Source organism: Manis javanica, chromosome 7 (genome assembly GCF_040802235.1).
Source record: "Manis javanica isolate MJ-LG chromosome 7, MJ_LKY, whole genome shotgun sequence".
Taxonomy (NCBI): domain Eukaryota; kingdom Metazoa; phylum Chordata; class Mammalia; order Pholidota; family Manidae; genus Manis; species Manis javanica.
The window spans coordinates 46535832-46559829 of NC_133162.1; the positions used below are offsets into that span (position 1 = coordinate 46535832).

At 41.7% G+C, this 23998-nt stretch overlaps 1 protein-coding gene across 3 annotated transcripts in view; it reads right to left on the minus strand.

Annotated features, from left to right (window-relative positions):
- Positions 1-4300: 4300 nt before the first annotated feature.
- HKDC1 (hexokinase domain containing 1) overlaps positions 4301-23998 on the minus strand; it is a 49542-nt gene continuing 29844 nt past the window's right edge. For all 3 annotated transcript variants that reach the window (XM_037002503.2, XM_073240935.1, XM_073240937.1), the window contains exons 15-18: positions 16350-16533; positions 14239-14394; positions 10384-10617; positions 4301-5225 (exon numbers count right to left, since the gene is read on the minus strand). In XM_037002503.2, coding sequence (XP_036858398.2) covers positions 5078-5225; positions 10384-10617; positions 14239-14394; positions 16350-16533 — 722 coding nt within the window. In that variant the 3' untranslated portion in view covers positions 4301-5077. The remainder of the gene's footprint in view (positions 5226-10383; positions 10618-14238; positions 14395-16349; positions 16534-23998) is intronic.

The window sequence follows — 23998 nt, forward strand, 5'->3', positions numbered from 1 at the left end:
CATTGGCCTTGAGTTAATGGTGTTTTGAGGAATCAAAGAGGAAGGGACAGTTCCATACACCTGGCAAAACAGAGAGACAGCAGCTGCAGGGAGTGTGAGATCAATTGAGAGGAATAGGAAGCAAACTCAAGGCAGTAATTAGAGGAGTAACTGGAAGACAGAAGCATCCTCTTCAGGACCTGCTGAAATACCAGGACGGGCTGCCCATCTCTGGAGCTTGCCAGCACTCCCTCTTTGAGTGTGTACTTTGCTTTAGTAAACTACTCTTTGACTGAGGGAAGGAAGGAAGGAGGGAGGGGGAAGATTAGGGTGGGAGACCATTCTGCAGTGGGAGGGATGGAGAAATGAGCTATTTTATTTGAGTATTAAAGGAAAGGGTGACTCCAGAGACTGATGGATTTGGGAACATCCAGTTAAACCTAGGACACACTTTGTGAAAGGCCACTCTAGACCACAGTAGCTGCCATGGAGGTGACTCAATAGGACCTGGTCCACATATAGACTATGATATGAATGGCACCCCCTTGAATTATCCCATGTACTGTTAATACATCTCTGTTCTTTAGACCAATCCCCCAAACCATTTTGATTTCCTAAGTTGTCAATAACCTACCTTTCTTCCTATAACCCTTTCCTTCTCATAAAAAACAAACCAAAAAAAACCCCTGGAATTTTTTAATATTTTCACTTTCTCCCTAGCATCTCTCTATACCAGAAGAGAACTCAACTCTTCTACTCTAATTGCCCCTCTTAGTTTGCCCCAAATATGAACTACCAGACTTCTCCCAAGTCCTCTAATAAAATATGGTTCACTGGGAGTTTCAACTGTGAAATGGCAAGAGAGCTAACACCAAGACAGTGGAGGTGGAAGGAAGAGAGTGTAAGAAAAGCATTTCCCCCAGTGACCATTCATTAGCCATCCACACATCTGGGCAACAGGCTTGGAAGGACCTTAACGTTGATGTTCAAGGTCATCATACCAATGATAAGACGGGCCCCCGAGGAACAGTAAAAACCATAATACAACCACCTCACGTGTACAAGTGGCTTATAGCTTACCCATGTGTCCATATATTTAGCTTGTGTAGCTCACATAACATAATAATGTTATATTATTCTTCTTTCTCACATGAGAAACTTGAAGCTCAAGAAGGTTCAATAGCAAATGCCCAACTCTTCTGAGTCCAGACTACAGTGCCTCTCTGCCATCTAAGCTGTTATCCCTAAATAAGTGCCAAGTCTATTAGGATTATTTCAATTAGGGATTAATAACCTGGGCTCCAGGGCCGGAGGGAACCCCTCCCCCAGAGTGGGAAGTCCATAAACTTCTTTGGCAAAATGTTTCCACTTAATTTCAATCACCTCTAGTAGAAATTCAGCATTTCCCTCCCTTAGGAATGTGGGCAACAGAGCACAGCGGTGTCTGCTGCACCTGTGACCTTGTCTCCTGCAGAAAGCACACATCTTCTCCTGTCTGTCCTGGTGCTGCAAACGTCTCCAAGTACCATCTATGCTCATTAGGACTGCAAAGTTATGACTGCTATTAGGTTCCTGCTGGATTCTGTTTTAGTGCATTAACAAACACATACACTACAATACGACTTGAGTATCTAATATCTGTAATTCAATAACATCAACTTCCTTTGTAATCCTATGTATTTTATGCATTTAAAAACATTCTGAGAAAGGGTCCACAGGTTTCACATGATTGTTAAAGGGGTTTATGAGGCATGTTCATGCACATGTGTACTAGCACACACACACACAAGTTGAGAGTTCCTGATCTAGGATGCAGGACGTGGTCAGAAATTGTGTATTCATCTTGTTCCTGTTTTCCATATCGTATTGCAGATATTTATATTTCTTTCCTTGCTTGCTAGCCCATGGGTTCTTACAAAGCAGGAATGGTGTCTTATACTTCTTTGGGTTCTCAGTGCCTAGAACAGGGCTTGGCATTCATTGAACCATCATTTATAGAGTGTGTATAAGGCTCAAGTCCCATTGAGTGAGGCAAAACAAACAGAGCAATTCAAAGGAGAGCAATAATTCATTCATGTGCTTGTTGAGCATTCTTTCATTCATTTAGAGATTTGTCCAATGGCTACTGAGTGCCAGCCCTTTGGTAGGCTCTGGGGACAGTAGGAAAAATGAGTCTAAGTCCTTATTCTCATGGAGTGTCCATCCAGCTAAATGGAAGAAGAGAAAACATTTCTGTTTTCTTGTGGGAAAGAGGTTTCTTGTTCTGGAGAGGCTTCTTGTTGTGTGGGAATGAGGTTTCTTGTTCTGGAGAGGCAGAGTCATGGGAAAACATGGTTCTTAAATCTATACTCATCAGCACTTTCTAGCCAAAAGGTTACTGGGAAAAAATAATTAATTACAGGGGTAGAAAATACAGAAGATGCTCTCTGAGAGGAAAAGTTGGTGGGGTTCACATGAGGAGGGTTTACCTTGTTGTGTGGTTGCTGGTCTTGCCTAGTAAACTTTGAGGAGTTAGCCTTCCATGCCCCAGGTGTTTTGGGAGCTGGCCTGTCCAAAGGCGGCAAGATGGATGTCTGCTCTCTCTGAAGTGTTCAAGGATTCTATGATGCTATCTATTAGAATGTGCAGGGTTGCCTAGATACCTGGGGCTTCTTTTTCTTTTATGAGATCAGAGCTGGAGGACAAGCAGGAACCTGTCAAACATGTGCTGAGAGACCAGGTTGTGGGAGAATGTGGTGGCACAGACACCTGAATCTCTGAGCCAGATCATCCATCCAGGGCAGGTGGCAAAGGGAGAGACTCCCCTCCCCAACACCGCCCCACCCCCCACCCTTTAAGCAGAACAAGGAGACAGAGGGGCCGGGAGCTGGGGCATGATACCAGGAAATAGGAGAAGTGGGGACAGATAACAAGGACAACAAGGTTTGAGGTTGATTAAGACAAAATCTGATGAGGTGAAACATTTCCCCAAAGAGACATAACCTCAAAATACAAATAATAAACTTAATAAATCTATACATCTTCCCAGAGAGGTCCAACCTTAGAATACAGAAGAGTTTATTTGGCAAATCTAGGAACCCTCCACAGAAGTATCTCCATATATGTTTACTGAGTGCATGAAAATGTAATTCCCAGGGAACCTCAGCTCCCTTCCTCTGTTCCCAGTCCCCAAGGGTGGCCTCTCTCATGCCCTCCTCCAGCTCCTGCATCTGTCTTTCTGAAGGGCCTGTTTCAACAAATGGTGACAATTAGCACTAGGGATTAAGTACATAAATAAATCAACCTGGATAATTTGGAATATTACTCCTCTCAATTTCTTTCCCATGATAATGGCCTCCACTTCTTCCAAGGAAAATTTCTTGGAACTCTCTATTTTTCAATCATGCCCCCATCCAATAAGCATTTAAAAAGAATAGCATAAGGAACAAAACAGCAGCAGACTCACAGAACCCAAAAATGGACTAACAGTTACCAAAGGGAAAGGGACTGGGGAGGGTGGGTGGGAAGGGAGGGATAAGGGGGAAAAAGGGGCATTACGATTAGCAGACATAATGTGGGGTGGGAGGCATGGGGAAGGCTGTACAACACAGAGAAGACAAGTAGTAATTCTATAGCATCTTACTATGCTGATGGACAGTGACTGTAATGGGGTATGTGGTGGGGAATTGATAATGGGGGGAATCTAGTAACCATAATATTGCTCATGTAATTGTACATTAATGATACCAAAATAAAAAAATGAAATAAAATAAAAAAGAATAGCATAATTTGGGGTTCACTGGGGCAATACAAAAATGTACCTAACAAAGACCTTACAATCTACTATACCAGATAAGAAATATACACAGATAACTCTGCAACAAAGTAGAAAGTCACAGGTGGTTCAGATAAAGGGTGGATAAAGAGACAGAGAAAGAGAGACGATGTCCAGCAGAGAAATGGACAGGGACAGATCAATTCCACTTAGTACTGGAGGGTAGAATGGAGATGAATGGGGCATGTAGAGGGGCCAAATTCCAGGAAGGTAGAGGTGAGCTTGGAAGCCAAAAGGACTTCCAGTCAACTTTAGCTGCTGAAAAGCAAGAGTTGTAGGATCATGTAAATGCCCAGTCACTGGAAGTATGCATTTGGATGAAATTTGGGTAATCTCTTAGAACATATTGTAGAAGATATTCCAATTTCACCGTTGGTAAGAAGTTTGGACTAGAGAGAAGCTCTCAGCAACTTCTGACTCTATGTGTCTCTTATTCCACCAGCAGAGCAGGAAGTTACCAAGTGAGTCTCCGAGATGAAATATTAATACCTCATGCAAAGATTCTTGGGAAATCAGAAATTTTTTATTCATATACTAGATTTCACATACCTAACAGACTTTAAAACAACTGTCAACAGCAGCAACACAAATGAAATGTAAAATGAAAACAAGTGTCCCAAATGGCAAACCTCCCCATTGCACCTGTGCATTGAGAAACAGAATCCTACAAGGTGCTGACAGAACTCACTTAAAGGATGAACAACTTCCTACAGGGCTCCCTGGCAACCAACCCTTCCTCATCGTGGAGCTGAATGCTCCAAGTCTTTCTTCTTGCCTCAGGTTTGACGTCACCATGACAAGCTAGAGACAAGGTAGATTAGCTCTCCAGTTTATTATGCAAGTCCCTGTGCCTCTCAAAGGTGCATCCACAGGAGTGACTAATCTACTGCAAGCAATGGCTGGAGCAGCCCAGTGGGGAACTCAGCCAGCCAGGCCACACGGGCAGACTGGATATGTCTCCAAGAGGCACAGGACCCAAAGCCAAAGAGAACTAACAACTCAGACATCTACTGAACGCTGCTGAAATGGGATCTCTTGAGCCCAATGCTTTGGTTTTACAAGTTGGCCCAGCACTGGCCCAAATATGCCAAATAGAGATGTCATTTAATGTATTTAATGCCCATGAAAACCATTAACAAAATGCTGAGTACCCGAGAACCTGGGGTTCTCTTTTGACCATCCAGAAGGTGAAGTCAGCCGGAAGCTTGCCTGGTGGTCCCTGACCAACTCAGGGGAAAGGCTGGTCAGTATCCGAGGCACATCAGGCCCAACCCTGAGGAGGTCCTAGCTCTCCTTCCATGCCAGCTGTAACCTCTTGGCCACAGCAGTGATCAGAGCTGCTCCCTTTCCACTCCCATCTTCTGATAGCATGAACATCACATCACATCGAGGAGCTAATTCTTTCACAGTTTCCTGCAACACCCGAGAAAAGCTGTGAAAAGAAAAAGAGAAACATCGTCAGCACCTACCTATGGGATCAGCACATTTACAAGTGATTTCAAACTAGTTTGTTTCTTCCAGACTGCTTCTCAAGGCTCTGGAACAGCTCCTGACATAGCTTCTTAAACAGCTGTTTTTATTTTACCTTTTATTGAGCAACTACTAATGCCAGAAACTATTCTACGGATCTCACATATAGAATGTCAAAGTGTAATACATAATAGTTTGAAAATAATTATTACTATTTTGGATACATAAATAGATTTCAGAAGTTAAGAAACTTGCCTAAGTTTGTACAACTTGTAAGTTTATTAGTTGTAATAATTGAACCAGGCCCGTCTTTTTCCAAACCCACCGTTTTGTGCTCAAATTTTCCCCATGTTTTTATTTTGAAATTTTTCAGACTTACAAAAAAAATTTTTTAAGTTGCTCAGTGAACATCTGTACACCCTCTGCCTATACTCAACAAAGTTAAATTTTTACCCTATTTGCTTTATCCAGCCATCCACCATTCATCCATTCCTCTCTCCATTAATTTTTCCCAAAAGCACAGTCATTTTTTTAAATTAAGTTATCATTGATACACACTCTTATGAAGATTTCACAAGAAAAACAATGCAGTTATTACATTCACCCCTATTATTGTGTCCCCCCCATACCCCACTGCAGTCACTGTCCATCAGTGCAGCAAGATGCCACAGAGTCCCTATTTGTCTTCTCTGAGCTATACTGTCTTCCCTATGACCCCCCACACACCACGAAAAGCACATAGTCTTAATCACAGTGATACTTGGCCTCTCTCAACTATCTATTGAGATAGCAAATCCATTTGAATGGACATAATGGGAGTCAATTACCAGGCCAGACTATAGGGTCAACGTGCGTTTACCAGGGGCCCAGTCATCCAGGCCTCAGGTCCTGGGTTACCAGGAATGGTGCAGATGGTAGTCATCTCTCAGGGCCAGCAGGCCAGATCAGGTTCTGAACCTGACTGAAACACACATCCAGTGGGTGACTCTGGCCAACCACTGAAGCTCCGTGGGGCGATAGTGGTTAAACGGAAGGAGAAAGTACATAGTACAGTAGGGTGGTTAGCCCCAAACTTTCCAGGAGAAAGGAGAAAATGGATTGGCAGTCACTGCCTAATCGAGTCTTTTTTTCTTTTAAAATTTATCTTTTATGTGTACAATTCAGAGGTTTTTAGTATATTCACGAAGTTGTGCAACCATCACCATTATCTGATCTCAGAACATTGTTATCATGGGGTGATAAAAAAACACTTCCAACATTTTTCATCAAACAATCCCATACCTGTTAATAGTCACCCCCCACTCATACTGATCCCTCATGGATCCCCTAGCAACCACTAATCTACTCTCTATCACTATAGATTTGCCTATTCTGGGCATCTCATATAATGGAATCATATAGTCTGTGGCCTTGGGTCTGGCTTCTTTCACTTATTGTGATAGTTTCTAAGTTTTGTCAAATTGTGGCATGTGTCAGTACTTCCTTCTTTCCTGTGAGTAATATTCCATCACAGGGAGACACAGCTTTGTGTTCATCCATTCATCAGCTGATGGAGATTTGGGTTATTTCCCCTTCTGGCTACCATGAATAATGCTGCAACATCCCCAACAGGTATTTATGGGAGCGTGTTTTCAACTCTCTTGGGCACACCTGGGAATGGAATTGTTGGGTCAGATGGTAATGCCAAATTTATCTTTTTTTAGGACCTGCCAAACCATTTCCCACCAGCAAGGTATGAGGATTGCAATTTAGTCACATCCTCATCAACACTTTTATTGTCAGTCACCTTGTGGGTGTGAAATGGTTTATCATGATTTTGATCTGCATTTTCCTAGTTATTAATGACATTGAGCACCTCTTCATGTGCTAAAAACATGGCAAGAGTAGATATCCTTGTCTTGTTCCTGATTTTGAGGGAATAGAATCTAATCTTTCACGATTAAGTATGATGCCAGATGTGGGCTTTGCATAGATGCTTTTATCAGATTGAGAAAGTCCCCTTATTTCTTGTGTTAAGATGTTAAATGCATTTATCATGAAAGGTGATGGATTTTATCAAATGCTTTCTGTATACCTATTGAAATGATAATGTGATTTTTGTTCCTTGGTTAAGCGTCGGTTCAAGAGAGAGGCTTCTGGAACCACACCAGATACATGTGGCCCCAAGGCGGAAACCAAGAAAAGACACCAGTTAGTTACAGGCATACCTCAGAGATATTGCAGGACTGGTTCCTGACTACCATAACACAGCAACTATCACAACAAAGCGAGTCAAACGATTTTTTTTGGTTTCCTAGTGCATATAAAAGTCATGTTTACACTATACTGTAGTCTATTAAGTGTACAATAGCATTACATCTAAAAAATCCCTTAATTTAAAAATACTCTATTGCTAAAAAATGCTACCCATCATCAGAGCTTTCAGTGAGTCCTTATCCTTCTGCGGGCGGAGGGTCCTGCCTTGATGTTGGTGGCTGCTGATGGATCAGGCTGCAGGCTGTTGAAGGCTGGGGTGGCTGTGACAATTTCTTATAAGACAACAGTGAAGTTTGCCACATCAATTTACTCTTCCTTTCATGAATGATTTCTTTAGCATGAGATGCTGTTTGGTAACATTTTACATACAGTAGAACTTCTTTGAAAATTGGAGTCAGTCCTCTTAAAGCCACTGTTTGATCAACTGAGTTTATTTTGTTGTCATTTTGACAATCTTCACAGCATCTTCACCAGGAGTAGATTCCATCTCAAGAAACCACTTTCTTTGTTCATCCATAAGAAGCAGCTCCTCACCCACTCGAGCTTTAGCCTGAGATTACACCAGTTCAGTCGCATCTTCAGGCTCCACTTCTCATTCTAGTTCCCTTGCTATTTCTAACACATCTGCAGCTACTTCCTCCACTGAAGTCTTGAACCCCTCAAAGTCACCCATGAGGATTAGAATCACCTTCTTCTAACTCCTGTTAATGCTGGTATGTTGACTCTTCCCAGGAATCACAAATATTCTTAACAGCATGTAGATTGGTGAATCCATTCCAGAAGATTTTCAATCTACTTTGTCCAGATCCATCAGAGAAAACCATCCATGGCATATGCAGCCTTATGAAATGTTTTTCTTCAATAATTAGAGTTGAAAGTTGAAATGACTCCTTGACCCATGGGCTGCAGAATGGATGTTGTGTTAGCAGTGATGAAAATAATATTCATGTTGTACATTTCCAACAGAGTTCTTGGATGACCATGTGCATTGTCAGTGAGCAGTAATATTTTGAAATGAATCTTTTTCTGAGCAGTTGGTCTCAATACTGGGCTTAAAATAGTAAACTACATTGTAAACAGACGTGCTGTCATCCAGGCTTTGTTATTCCTTTTCTGGAGCACAGGCAGAGTAAATTTAGCATAATTCTTAAGGGCCCTAGGATTTTCAAAATGGTCAGTGAGCATTGGCTTTGACTTAAAGTCACCAGCTGTATTAGCCCCTAACAAGAGAGTCAGCCTGTCCTTTGAAGCTTTGAAACCAGGCATTGACTCCTCCTTTCTAGATGGCATCTTCTCTCAATATTAGGTTGTTTTACCTTCACTGAAAGTCTTTTGTTTGGTGCAGTCACCTTCATTAATGATCTTAGCTAGATCTTCTGGATAACTTGCTGCAGCTTCTATGCAGCAGTGGCTGCTTCACCTGGCACTTTGATGTTCTAGAGATGGCTTTTTTTCTTAAACTTCATGAACCAACCTCTGCTAGCTTCGTACCTTTCTTCTGCAACTTCCTCATCTTGCTCAGCCTTTACAGAATTACAGAGTTAGGGCCTTGCTCTGGATTAGGCTTTGTCTTAATAATGCTGTGGTCAGTTTGGTCTTCTATCCAGACCACTCAAGTTCTCTCTGTATCAGCAATAAGGCTGTTTCGATCTCATATCCTTTATGTGTTCACTGCAGTAGCATATTTCCTTTAAGAACTTTCCCTTTACATTCACAACTTGACTAACTGTTGGGCACAAGAGGCCTAGCTTTCAGCCTATCTTGGTTTTAGACATGCCTTCTTCACTAAGCTAAACTTTTCAAGCTTTTGATTTAAAGTGAGGAACATACGAATCTTCCTTTCACTTTAACACTTACAGGCCATTGTAGGGGTAACTGGACTGATTTCAATATTGTGTCTCAGGGAATAGGGAGGCCAGAGGAGAGGGAAAGAGACAAGGGAACCACCAGTCATGGAGCAGTGAGAACACATAAAATTTGTCAATTAATTTTGCTGTCTTACATGGGTGTAGTTTGTGGCATCCCCAAACCATTACATCAAAGATCACTATAACAAATACAATAATAATGAAAAAGTCTGAAAAATGTGAGCACTACCAAAATGTGACAGACACACAAAGTGAGCAAATGCAGTCAGAAAAACGGCACTGATTGACTTGCCATAAACCTTCAATTTGTAAAAAACATAGTATCTGCAAAGCATAGTGCCATGAGGTGCGCCAGCATTTTGGACAGTCAGCATTACAGGAAGGGCTGAGGATCAAGGATGACAATAATAATATAATAATATGTTCGTGTGTATCTTTCTGCATGCCAGGAAATTCTTTTTCTTTTTTTTTTAGAAGTTTTTGTAAGTTTAATGCTTTTCCTCATCACCAAACAAAATGTAAAGCATTAAATAAAAATAATAGCTTTCATCCCTTGTGTTTTTGTGATGTACCACATACTCTACAGACACCATTTGACTTAATCTTCACAACAACCTATATGGTAGGTATGATTTTTTGTCATAACCAGCTCATACTTGACAAGTGTTCTATGTTGTGCAAAATACTCAGTTTTTGCTACTCCCCTGTAAGGTCAGGTGAGAATACATTAATAATAATCCCTTGTATTCATTGAGCACTGTGAAAGCGCTGTATGTGTATGAACTCACTGAATCCTCATGCAACCCTGTGAGGTCAATTACTACCATCTGCTTTTTGCTGATGAGGACCCTGGGGTTCAAAGAGGACAGCGAATATTCTCACATCATACCACTAGGAACCAGAGCCACCAGGGTTCACAGCTCGTGCCTGTCAGATGCAAGGGGGTCCACCCCGTGGCCCCAGCACCCTCCCAGCCCTGCCTGTCTGGGCACTCACTGTGGATGCAGCTTGTACAGGGTACCGTCCACACCCACAGTGATCCTCAGGTGCTCAAACCCCTGGTCTTCTCTCCGCTTCTCCACAACGGCAGCCAGACCAGCGCCACAGAGCTGGGCTGCCCGCCGGGACACGGCTCCGCACACCTCCTTCACCACGACGCTGTCCTCACATGTGCTGTCCAGGCCGAGCTCCTGCAGGATCCTCCTGACCTGGAGAAGGGCCAGCCGATCGCTGCAGGCAGGAAGAACAGGATGTCAGGACCTGCTTCCTGGGGCCCTGGAACCTGCTCCACTTAGCTCATAGCCCCCTTTCCCTAGGTGCCCCAGAAGGAGGGAGGAGAGAATGATCCAGGCAGTGGCTGAGTTGGAGCAGAAGCTGAGATTCAAGAAGGTCTGCCACCCCCAGAAAGTCCCCCTCATTTAAAAAAAAATTAAGTGTTAGCACCTCTTGTGTTAGGCATGTTCAAATCTATTATCTCACTAGGAGTTATTATTAGATTCAGCAACCAACACATCAGGTACCCATTTTTGAGAAAAGGAATCTGAGGTTCAGAGTGCTAGAGACTTGCCCACAGAAAGTAGAGAGCAGGGATTCAAACACACACTTTCTCACATCAAGTCTGGCCTCTCCCACCAAGCATGCCAGCTCCCTGTTCAACTGGAGGCCAACTTTCCTTCTATTTAACTTCCTCTGATTCTCTTTCTTTTCCCAGCTAGGTTAAAGGCTGCTTGACAGTCAGATTGTATTCTCAATAGAGCCAGCATAGGGCTGCATACATTCAATGAGCATGTGAATATAAGAATGTACAATGTACACTCAGCACCCTAGTCACTGGGAACCTGGTAGGACCATAAGCACATACAGAGAAGCGCCCATCACGGGGTCAACCTGGCCTCGAGTCTAGGCCCTAGTTACCCCATAGTGGAAGTACAGAGCTCTCTGACTCCCAGGATTAACAATATAAGTTATATTCTTGACTATCTTGGGGAACACTTAGGGAAGAAGAGTGTTACCAAGAGAGAGAACAACAGAGAAACAAGCTGTATGACTATGTTGTGGATTCTGCAAGTAATTGGTTGTATAGCCAGACAACAATCTTTCTGTAGACCTTAAAGATAAGTATGCATAAGAATATTTAATACTATAGGAAATATTCATCACGTATTAAGTGAAAAATAGATTATAAAATACTATGTGCCATATGATCTTGGTTTGTTTTGGGTTTTGTTTTTTAATGTTTGTCCTTGCACAGAGAAAAAGATCAGAAGGAAATCTATTCAGGTGCTGGTAGTATTACCAGTAATCCTTATTTTCTTCCTTCTACTTACTAATGAGTACTATTTGTATTAAAAAAAATGTGGGTTTTTAAAAACATGTATAAAGATAAAACCTGAAATTTCTGCTATGGTCTAGCCCATCTCAATTTACCTAGTTCTTTCATATACCTTTCCTTACCTGGTCCTCAGAGAAATCCCTGGAGTAAAACAGCAGAACAATTATTTATCACATAAAGAAGGAAACTGGGGTCCAGAAAGGTGAAGTACCTGCTTTAGGTCACATAGCACAAACTAGTTAAATAGTTAGGGATGAATCTTAAACTGAGGTTCTGAGATTACAACTCTGCCCAAGAGTCACTGTCTCATCTACTCAACATGTTTTGAAATGGGCCACAGTGTGCATAGCACCTACCATCTTTCATTGGCACTAGATAGATATGATATTCTTTTTATTCTATGAAGGTTAAAAAAACAACAATCTGTAGAAATCAAAGCATCCAAAGCAGACACCTTTTTTGTGGCAGAAGCAAATATTTCTGGAAGCATATAGGTCCTGCCAACTTGCTTTTATCTAGGAACAGTTTTCTTTGTATTCAAGCCAAGGACAGCAAGGCAAAGATAAGTCAGTCTGTTTGTCTCTTGAACATGAGGGAGAAACCACTTCCCCCCACAGGAAAAGAGGATGCCTAGGTTCACCAAAGGTGATGACTTTTAACTTGCACTTTCAGATCTGATGGTTTGAAGACCAGATAAGGGAAAAGGATGCCAAATATCTGCTGATCAACACTTCAAAAACATAGTATTGCTGTCATTGCTGCTAGTTCTGCCACCATCTCCTTAGACAGTGAGAATGCCTCTGCAGTAGTCCATCTGATTTCCCTCATTAAGAACACAGCTTTCATTTATAAAGTTTTCTTTTTTCCCAATGTGATTTTTGGCTTGCTGGCATCTAACCATGAACACCAGGGGAACTGAATGCATGAATACAAATTGAGAGAAATTCCAAACGTGTAATTCTGATAATATCCAGGGTTGGTACAAAAAGCAGTGAAACTGACACATTTGTACATATCTAGTGATGGAAACTAAAACTACCTTTTAAAAAAATATGCCCATAATAAAATGCTTCTTTTAACCAAATGCTTCTACTCTGAATGAAATAATTCATGAGATGCAAATGACTGGGTAAAAAAAGAATAATTATGGTGTTACTCAGAATTGCAGAAATCCATAAATTACAAGCTAGACATACTATATTAAAGGCAAAGTGTAGTAAATTATAGTACAGCAAAATAAAGTAACATTATGCAGCCATTTAAAATGATAATTACACCAAAGAGTTGATATGGGGAAGTTTTTCTTCCTAGAAATATTCCAGCTAATAAATGCAGAGGAGTTATAGCATTAAATTATCATTTTACAATTTCTAGTGAAATCAGAGATCTAGACAATGAGCATCAGTGACTGCCAAGATCACAAAAGAGAGACAGACAGGCAATATCATTGATGCCACCTATGAAATATTCTTGTCCAAAATTCAACACTGAATCTAACCCTGCATTTTAGTCTAACTATGAGTTTTTAGGAAATATAAAGACAGAGGAAAATGTTAAATACTACAATTAGCAAAATCCATAACATAGGAAATGCAGAGGATAAAATGATAGTTTCTTCATCAAACATATTATGAGGGGAAACAAGAGGGGGAGGCAAAGTCTAAAGATTAAAAGACGTTTTAAAAAACATACCAACCAAAGGCACTGTATGGACCTTGTCTGGATACTGATGCAAACTGATGAACTATCATTTTTAGGCAGTTTGGGAAATGGGGAATACAAAGGCTTATTATTAGCTATTTCGGGTATGGTGATGGTAATGTAGTTATGTTTACTTTAAAGAAAAAAGAAATCATATTTTAGAAATATACTTTGAAATGTTCATAGATGAACTGATACAACATGTGAGATTTGTTTCAAATTAATCCAGTTTGGAGGTGGGGAAAGCAGAGTACATAGATGAACCCAGTTTGGTGGTGATGGAAACACTTGGTTCCTTTTACTATTCCCTCTACATTTGTATATGTTTAAAACTTTTCATAATAAAAATTAAAATAAAAGCCAGAATTACTGATGAAAACTACCACAAATAAACAATATACAGAATGAGATGTGTAGTATGACTAAAATTACAACAATATGTTTACACACACTCCAGAACTTGAAAAGGAATATAATATGCAAAAATCAAAATAGCTGTATTTAGCAGCAAGCATATGGGTGATTTTTTTTTTATAAGACTTTTCTTTCATAGGACACATCATGTTTTCAGGAACACAGAGGACCATTTCTAAGCCTAGCTTAACTCCTCTGTAACAGTTTAGGAAGCTCGGGACCTAGGCACACTGCTGGTGCCTCTGCTGATGTGACTGGAGACAGGGAGCAGCCCCAGGAGGCAACCCCCTGCCCAGCCAGGCCTGCTGTTTCTTTGTAAATCTCAAATCTGCAGGACCCCAGCATGACAGCAGCATATCCCAATCAGGGCCTCTCACACTGAGCAGGTGAACCTCACATGTCACCTTTCAATCTGGGACAGGAACTTTGTTTCAAAGATGCCTCTGGTCCGAAGGCGCTCTGAAATCTGCCCACGGAAGAGGAGACCCCGCCTGGTCAGGTCAATCAGGATCTGCCGCACAATCTCCCCCAGGTACATCCCACTGGTCATTTTCTCGTATCTGTTTGGAGAAGAGGGATAAGGTTGGTGAGGAACCTCAGCACTGGTGAGCGGTTCCTGAAAGGGCCACAGGCTGGGTGTGAAAGGCTCGCCACTGGCACCCTCCAGCTGCCTGGTTCCCCATGGGTCACAGTGGACAGAAGGCCCAGAGAGAGGTGATGCAGAAGACTGCCCAATGGGGAAAACCAGGCTTTGGCCAGGAGCCAGATCCCAGCTCTGCCACTGGCTGCATGACCACAGCAAGCATTATAAACCATCATCCATAAAACAGGGAGAAAAACACTGGCCCCACAAACTGCAGGGAGGCAAGCATCTATCAGGTGCACAGTAGGCACTAGGGAAAAATGAGTCCCTCTCCAGGCCTCCAGGCCAGTTCTCCTTGGCTTTGTATTATAAATCTGTTCTACTGGAGATTCTCCTTGACTTTGTATTTGAAGAAATCTGCTCCACTAGAGATTCTGTTCCATGAGATACTACTTTAAGACCATCTGCACACACCAGCAGTGCTAAGAAAATGTTAGTGCCCTTCCCTTTTCTACCAAGTTGTGAGCTTCATGATGGAAGGAGCAGCAGGGAAAGGGGCTTTGTAACCAAAAGGCACCAAGCAGGCCCTCTGCACAGGTATGTGTAATAGTATTCATACCAGGGATGTGGAGCTGGATTGACCCCTGCAGGTCAAGTGGAAATCTGAGTGTGCCTGTGTGCTAGACTTGTGTTCTCTTAACTGCTCAGGACCTCATCAGTCTAAGGAACCAACGCTTAGACAACCAATGGTGATAGCAAGGCGAATTCAAATGAGTTGCTCCCTTAAACTCTCACTCCAAAAATGCGAGCCTCCAGTGGATTCAGACATAAAACTAAGTCAGAAGGAACTTGCCCCTTGAGAAGAGCCAACATGAAGGTCCCAATGTGGAATTTAGAGATAGGGTCCCTTCTCTTCGGAGCAATACCTGCTTCAACTGGGCTTACAACTCACCTGCCTCCCAGCTACAAAGACCAGAGCCAGAGGAAGATGAGGGACCACCAGGGCCAGTCTTGGCCTTGGCCCAGCCTCTTCCTGTACAGCATTCTCAGTTCAGCAGTTTCCCGGGTGTCTGTGGCCCAGGAATCCCATTTCCTTTCCTATTTGCTCAACTTCTCCACTTGGGTATCATCTAATCACAATATATTTATGTTTCAATCTTATTTTACATATTAAGATACTGAGTTTAGTTGTGACAAAGACCATATGGACTGGTCTTAAAACACTATCTGGTTCTTTACAGAAAAACTTTGCCAACTCCTGTCATAATGGGGGCCCAGGCTAATGATCAATTTCCAGTGTACTAGCTCTATCTACCTACACCACTTTCTGCTACTCAAGAAGGTATATGAGAATGCAGATGAAAATACACTTTACTTTTTTAGAATTTTTTATTTTCAGTGTTTTTAGTATGGTTAATAATTGGAATACACCTCAGGAGTGATTGTGACCCATGGTGGGATGTAACACCATGGTTGAGAACCAGGACTCCTACTATCACCTGTGGCCACTTCTCCACCTGCAGAAAAACAGAGGTCATCAATCAGGCAGCCAGCTCGACAAAGGCTGAGGATGTTGACCTCTAAACTGGACCTACAAGAAGCTCATCCGAAGAGAGCCCACTATGTCACCATACCCCTGCTCTGTGACACCTGGCCCACAACGAATAGACTTTTTGACAGCCTCTGTCTCACTTCTAAAGCCACTGCCAGATCTTATGGAAATTATAAAAAGGTGCCCCTTCTTTCTACTTGTTGGAAACTTGTCATTATATTTTGTCTCTGTTCAAATAAGACACTTTACTGACATCTGATGGAAAGTTGTAATAAATATGCAAAGCTATAGTGTCTATGATATAAAAATGGTACAGCCCTTAATCTGGTGAGGTTGTATACTGCATAACCTGCATGAATGTGCACATTCATCCTCCTCACCTCTGTTTGCCAGGATTCAGGGACCCCTCATCCACCTCCTTGTCATACTGGGTCCGGATGTCATCTATGCAGCCATTATCTCCAAATCCTCCCCACTCTGTATTAATGCACATCTTCCCTTCATCTCCTTCCACCAGTTCAATGTTCCTCATCTCCTCCATGTAGCACATGTTGCTGCCTGTACCTAAAAGGAATCATGATGGGACTTTAGTCTACCTCAAGAATACCAGCAGGTCCTAAAGAGGCAGACAAGTGCAGTGTATACGAATTTAGGCTTGGAGTCAGATACAAGTGGGTGTGAATTCCAGCTTTACAATTAGCTGACTGTAGGAAAATATCTCATCTTTCAGAGGTTTCATTTCTTCATCTGTACAAAGGAAATAATACCTGCCTTATAGATTCATTTGAAAAAAATGAGATGATGGGCTCAAGATGGTGGTATGAGCAGGGCAGCTAAAATCTCCTCCCAAAACCATATATATTTTTGAAAATAAAACAAATACAACTATTCCTAAAAGAGAGACCAGAAGATACAGTACAACAGCCAGGCTATATCTACATCTGCAAGAACTCAGCATCTCATGAAAAGGGTAAGATACAAAGCCGTGACCTGGTGGGACCCAAGCACTCCCCCAACCCCAGCTCACCAGCAGGAGGAAAAGAATCAGAGCGGGGAGGGAGTGGAAGCACAGGACTGCCAAATAACCAGCCCTAGTAATCTGCACCGGGAGCACAGACACACAGTGCATGGTGTACTGGATGTCAGAGAAACAGAGAAGTAAAATCTGAGATGGAGACTGCAGGTGGGTCCCCACAGCTGGCTCCACTGGGACAAGAGAAAAGTGGGCACTTTAAAAAGTCTTAAAGGGACAAGGGCTTAACATGTGGACAAAATCTTCCTGGCATGCTCAGCCCAGCAGGCTGGGAATCTTGAGGAACTTCAGTCACTCTAACCCCCTGGGAGGCAACACAGCTCCGAAGCCCCTCACAGCAATAAGCAGCCTGCCATTCATTCTCCCCGCTGGTGCTGCAAGCAAACTGGCTGACCCACCACAGCTGCAGAGCAGCTGGGGAGCAGCCCTGCCTACAGTAACCATACAGAGTCTTCTCCCAGCACGCAGCTAAGTGGGGCAGATCCAGAGGCTGCGGCTGGCACACAGCTGCCCAGCACAGACCGAGGAAGCCAAAGCAAGGTCCAGAAGGCATGAAGGGGCACTGTTCTCACAGGAGAGCACACATGGTACATCTGCGACCCCCCTATAGGGCCCTAGGTTATCCCGAGGGCCGCCCCACCCATGGCAGCTAAGGGAATTAACCAAGAGGCTACCCCCTGCACCTGGGTGACCAGCAAAGTCAGAGGAAGCTGGAGCAAGGTCCAGAGGCACAAATGGGTGCCATTCTCACAGGAGAACACACCTGGCACATCTGCCACCCCCCACAGTGCCCTAGGCTATCCCAAGGGCCATCTGCCCACAGCAGCTCAGGAGATTATCCCAGAGACTGCTCCCTGTGTGCGGGTAACTGACACAGGCAGCGGGGAAGAGCAAGGCAACCAGCAACCAGGAAGGGACTTTGTTCTCCCAGCTGACACATGCGCCACCTGCTGGCAACCACTTCTATCGCCATGAAAAGGCAGAAGAATCTGGTCCAGTCAAAAACCACTCAGACAAACCCAGAGAGACAGCCTGGTGAGATAGATATAACCAATCTTCCTGAAAAAGAATTCAAAATAAAGGTCATAACCATGCTGATAGACCTGCAGAGAAATATGCAAGAGCTAAGGGATGCAGTCCAGAGGGAGATTACAGAAATGAAACAATCTCTGGAAGGACTTAAGAGCAGGCAGGTTGAGGTGCAAGAGACTGTTAATGGAATAGAAATCAGAGAACGGGAATAGAGAGAAGCTGAGCCAGAGAGAGATAAAAGGATCTCTAGGAATGAGAGAATATTAAGAGAACTGTGTGACCAATCCAAATGGAACAATATTCACATTATAGGGGTACTAGAAGAAGAGAGAGAGAAAAAAGGAATAGAAAGTGTCTTTAAAGAAATAATTGCTAAAAACTTCCCTAAGCTGGGGAAGGAAATAGTCTCTCAGACCATGGAAGCCTACAGATCTCCCAAAACAAGAGATCCAAGGAGGACACCACCAAGACATATAATAATTAAAATGGCAAAGATCAAAGACAAGGATAGAGTATTAAAGCCAGCCAGAGAGAAAAAAAAGATCACCTACAAAGGAAAACCCATCAGGCTATCATCAGACTTCTCAACAGAAACCTTACAGGCCAGAAGAGAATGGCATGATATATTTAATGCAATGAAACAGAAGGGCCTTGAACCAAGAATACTGCATCCACACGACTATCATTTAAATTTGAAGGAGGGATTATACAATTTCCAGACAAGCAAAAGTTGAGGGAATTTGCCTCCCACAAACCACTTCTACAGGATATTTTAAAGGGACTGTTATAGATGGAAGCACTCTTATAACTAAACAGATGTCACCAGAGAAAATAAAATCACACCAAAGAAAGCAGACCAACCAAATACTAACTAAAGGCAAAAAATAAAACCAGCTATCCACAAAAGCAGTGAAAGCAAACACAAAAGAGTCCAGAATAAAACACTTAACATATAAAGAATGGCAGAGGAAGAATAAGAAAGGAGAGAAATAAAGAATCATCAGACTGTGTTTATAATAGCATAATAAGAGAGTTAAGTTAGACAGTTAGATAGTAAAGAAGCTACCCTTGAACATTAGGTAACCATGAATCCAAAGCCTGCAATGGCAATAAGTATATATCTATCGATAATCACCCTAAATATAAATGGACTGAATGTACCAATCAAAAGACACAGAGTAATAGAATGGATAAAAAGCAAGACCCATCTATATGCTGCTTACAAGAGACTCACCTCAAACCCAAAGACATACACAGACTAAAAGTGAAGGGATTGGAAAAGGTATTTTATGCAAACAATAGGGAGAAAAAAGCAGGTGTTGCAGTACTTGATAAGACAAAACAGACTTCAAAAAAAAGAAAGTAACAAGAGATAAAGAAGGACATTACATAATGATGAAGGGGTCAGTCCAACAAGAGAATATAACCATTATAAATATATATGCACCCAACACAGGAGTACTGATATATGTGAAACAAATATTAACAGAATTAAAGGAGGAAATAGAATGCAATGCATTCATTTTAGGAGACTTCAACACACAACTCTCTCCAAGGGACAGATCAACCAGACAAAAATAAATAAGGACACGGAGGCACTGAACAACACACTAGAACAGATGTACCTAACAGACATCTCCAGAACTCTACACCCAAAAGCAGCTGGAAACACATTCTTCTCAAGTGCACATGGAACATTTTCCAGAATAGACCGCATACTAGGCCACAAAAAGAGCCTCAGTAAATTCAAAAACACTGAACTTCTACCAACCAGTTTCTCAGATCACAAAGGTATAAAACTAGAAATAAATTGTACAAAGAAAACAATAAGGCTCACAAACACATGGATGCTTAACAACATGCTCCTAAATAATCAATGGATCAATGACCAAATTAAAACAGAGATGAAGCAATATATGGAAACAAATGACAACAACAGCACAATGCCCCAACTTCTGTGGGACACAGCGAAGGCAGTTCTAAGAGGAAAGCAGCAATCCAGGCATATTTAAAGAAGGAATAACAATCCCAAATTAATAGTGTAAAGCACAATTATCAAAACTGGAAAAAGAAGAACAAATGAGGCCCAAAGTCAGCAGAAGGGGGAATATAATAAAGAGCAGAGAAGAAATAAATAAAATTGAGAAGAATAAAACAATAGAAAAAATCAATGAAACCAACAACTGGTTCTTTGAGAAAATAAACAAAATAGATAAACCCCTAGCCAGACTTATTAAGAGAAAAAGTGAATCTACACACATCAATAGAATCAGAAACGAGAAAGGGAAAAATCATGACAGACCCCACAGAAATACAAAGAATTATTAGCGAATACTCTGAAAACCTATATGCTAACAAGCTGGATAACCTAGAAGAAGTGGACAACTTTCTAGAAATGTAAAACCTTCTGAGACTGACCGAGGAAGAAACAGAAAATCTGAACAGACCAATTACCAGCAATGAAATCGAATCAATAATAAAAAACACTACCCAAGAATAAAACCCCCAGGCCAGATGGATTCATCACTAAGTTTTATCAGACATATTGAGAAGACATAATACCCATTCTCCATAAAGTTTTCCAAAAAATAGAAGAGGAGGGAATACTTCCAAACTCATTCTATGAAGCCAGCATCACCCTAATACCAAAACCAGGCAAAGACACCACAAAAAAAATTACAGACCAATCTCCCTGATGAACATAGATGCAAAAATACTCAACAAAATATTAGCAAACTGAATTCAAAAACACATCAAGAGGATCATACACCATGATCAAGTGGGATTCATCTCAGGTATGCAAGGATGGTACAACATTCAAAAATCCATCAACATAATCCACCACATCAATAAAAAAAGGACAAAAACGACACGATCATCTCCATACTTGCTGAAAAAGTATTCGACAAAATTCAACATCTATTCATGATAAAAACTCTCAACAAAATGGGTATAGATGGCAAGTACCTCAACATAATAAAGGCCATATATGACAACCCACAGCCAACATCACACTGAACAGCAAGAACCTGAAAGCTTTTCATCTAAGATCAGGAAGAAGACAGGGATGCCCACTCTCCTCACTGTTATTCAACATAGTACTGGAGGTCCTAGCCACGGCAATCAGACAAAACAAGGAAATACGAGGCATCCAGATTGGTAAAGAAGTCAAACTGCCACTGTTTGCAGATGACATGATATTGTACATAAAAAATCGGATACAAAATTAATACACAGAAATCTGTTGCTTTCCTATACACTAATGATGAATTAGCAGAAAGAGAAAACAGGAAAAAAATTCCATTCACAATTGCATCAAAAAGAATAAAATACCTAGGAATAAACCTAACCAAGGAAGTGAAAGACCTATGCCCTGAAAACTACTAGACACTCTTAAGAGAAATTAAAGAGGACACTAACAAATGGAAACTCATCCCATGCTCTCAGGTAGGAAGAATTAATATTGTCAGAACGGCCTTCCTGCCTAAAGCAATCTACAGATACAATGCAATCCCTATCAAAATACCAACAGCATTCCTCAGTGAACTGGAACAAATAGTTCTAAAATCTATATGGAACAACAAAAGATCGTGAATAGCCGAAGCAATCCTGAGAAGGAAGAATAAAGTTGGGGGTAGGGGGGGATCTCGCTTCCCAACTTCAAGCTGTACTACAAAGGCACAGTAATCAAGACAATTTGGTACTGGCACAAGAACAGACCCATACACCAGTATAACATAATAGAAAATCCAGATTTTAACCCAAACATATGTGGTCAATTAATATACAATAAAGGAGCCATGGATATACAATGGGGAAATGACAGCCTCTTCAACAGCTGGTATTGGCAAAACTGGACAGTGACATGTAAGAGAATGAAACTGGATTTTTGTCTAACCCCATACACAAAAGTAAACTCAAAATGGATCAAAGACCTGAATGTAAGTCATGAAACCATAAAACTCTTAGAAAAAAACATAGGCAAAAATCTCTTGGACATAAACATGAGCAACTTCTTCATGAACATATCTCCCCAGGCAAGGGAAACAAAAGCAAAAATGAACAAGTGGGACTATATCAAGCCGAAAAACTTCTGTACAGCAAAGGACACCATCAGTAGAACAAAAAGACATGCTACAGTATGGGAGAATATATTCATAAATGACCTATCCAATAAAGGGTTGACATCCAAAATATATAAAGAGCTCATGCACCTCAACAAACAAAAAGCAAATAAGCCAATTAAAAAATGGGCAGAGGATCTGAACAGACACTTTTCCAAAGAGGAAATTCAGATGGCCAACAGGCACATGAAAAGATGCTACACATCACTAATCATCAGAGAAATGCATTAAAACCACAATGAAAGATCACCTCACACCAGTTAGGATGGCCAACATCCTAAAGACAAGCAACAACAAATGTTGGCAAGGTTGTGGAAAGGAGAACCCTACTACATTGCTGGTGGGAATGTACAACTAGTTCAACCATTGTGGAAAGCAGTATGGAGGTTCCTCAAAAAACTCAATATAGAAATACCATTTGATCCAGGAATCCCACTCCTAGGAATTTACCCTAAGAATGCAGCAGCCCAATTTGAAAAAGACATATGCACCCCTATGTTTATTGCAGCACTATTTACAATAGTCAAGAAATGGAAGCCACCTAAGTGTCCCTCAGTAGATGAATGGATAAAAAAAGGTGGTACATATACACAATAGAATATTATTCAGCCATAAGAAGGAAATAAATCCTACCATTTGCAACAACATGGATGGAGCTAGAGGGTATTATGCTCAGTGAAATAAGCCTGGCAGAAAAAGACAAGTATCAGATGATTTCATTTATCTGTGGAGTATAAGAACAAAGCAAAAACAGAAGGAACAAAACAGCAGCAGAGTCACAGAACCCAAGAATGGACTAACAGTTACCAAAGGGAAAGGGACTGGGGAGGATGGGTGGGAAGGCAGGGATAAGGGGGGAAAAGGGGCATTATGATTAGCACACATAATGTAATGGTGGGGGGCATTGGAAGGGCTGTACAACACAGAGAAGACAAGTAGTATTCTATAGCATCTTACTCCGCTGATGGGCAGTGACTGCAATGGGGTATGTGGTGGGTACTTGATGGGGGAAGTCTAGTATCCATAATGTTGCTAGTGTAATTGTAGATTAATGATACCAAAATAAAAAAAGAATGAGATGATGTTCATATATTTCTTTCACATAGTAAGCTTTCAATAAATGGTACCTGTGATCTCCTCCTCCTTCTCCTCCTCATTGTTGTTAAGCTATAGGTACACAAAGTGAGCTTCCAAGTAGTGATACAGTTAGCAGTCAAAGCTGGATGGGACCATGAGGGATTATCTAGTCTTAGATAAGTCATCACTTTGCATCTGTAAGCTACCTTCTTCTCCTTCGCTCATGCCTGGCTTCAGAACTGTTCTCAGCACAAACAAGAGTTCATATTCAATCAAACAAGTCTCACCTCTTTGATCCCCTAGATGTAGCCCAATCAATCCCTCCCACAGACAAGGAAACTCAAGTCCAGACAGACAGAATCAGTAACCTGCTCAGCATCACAAAGTGGGTAAGAGTTGGAGTAAGATGAAACTTCTTACCTGACACTGAAGATATCTCAGTATATCCCCATATCCTTGTTCTACCTACTGCTCACCTTCAGGAACCCAAACAGCCAACTGGAACAACTTTCCCAGATTTCATCATTATCTAACCTGTGCCTGTCACTTGGAATGCCCACTGTCCCCATCTCTACCTATTCAAACTGCACCTGTCCTCTCACCAATCAGAGAGTAATGCCCCTGGAATCCACTCTAGCCCTTAATCACTGCTAGACTCCCCAAGACCCCTAAAATGCCTACATCATACCTCAGGCCACTACTTTCTCCTCTCCCAGGTTTCTTACCAACTCTCCCCCATCCTGTGTACCCCAACAGCCAGAAG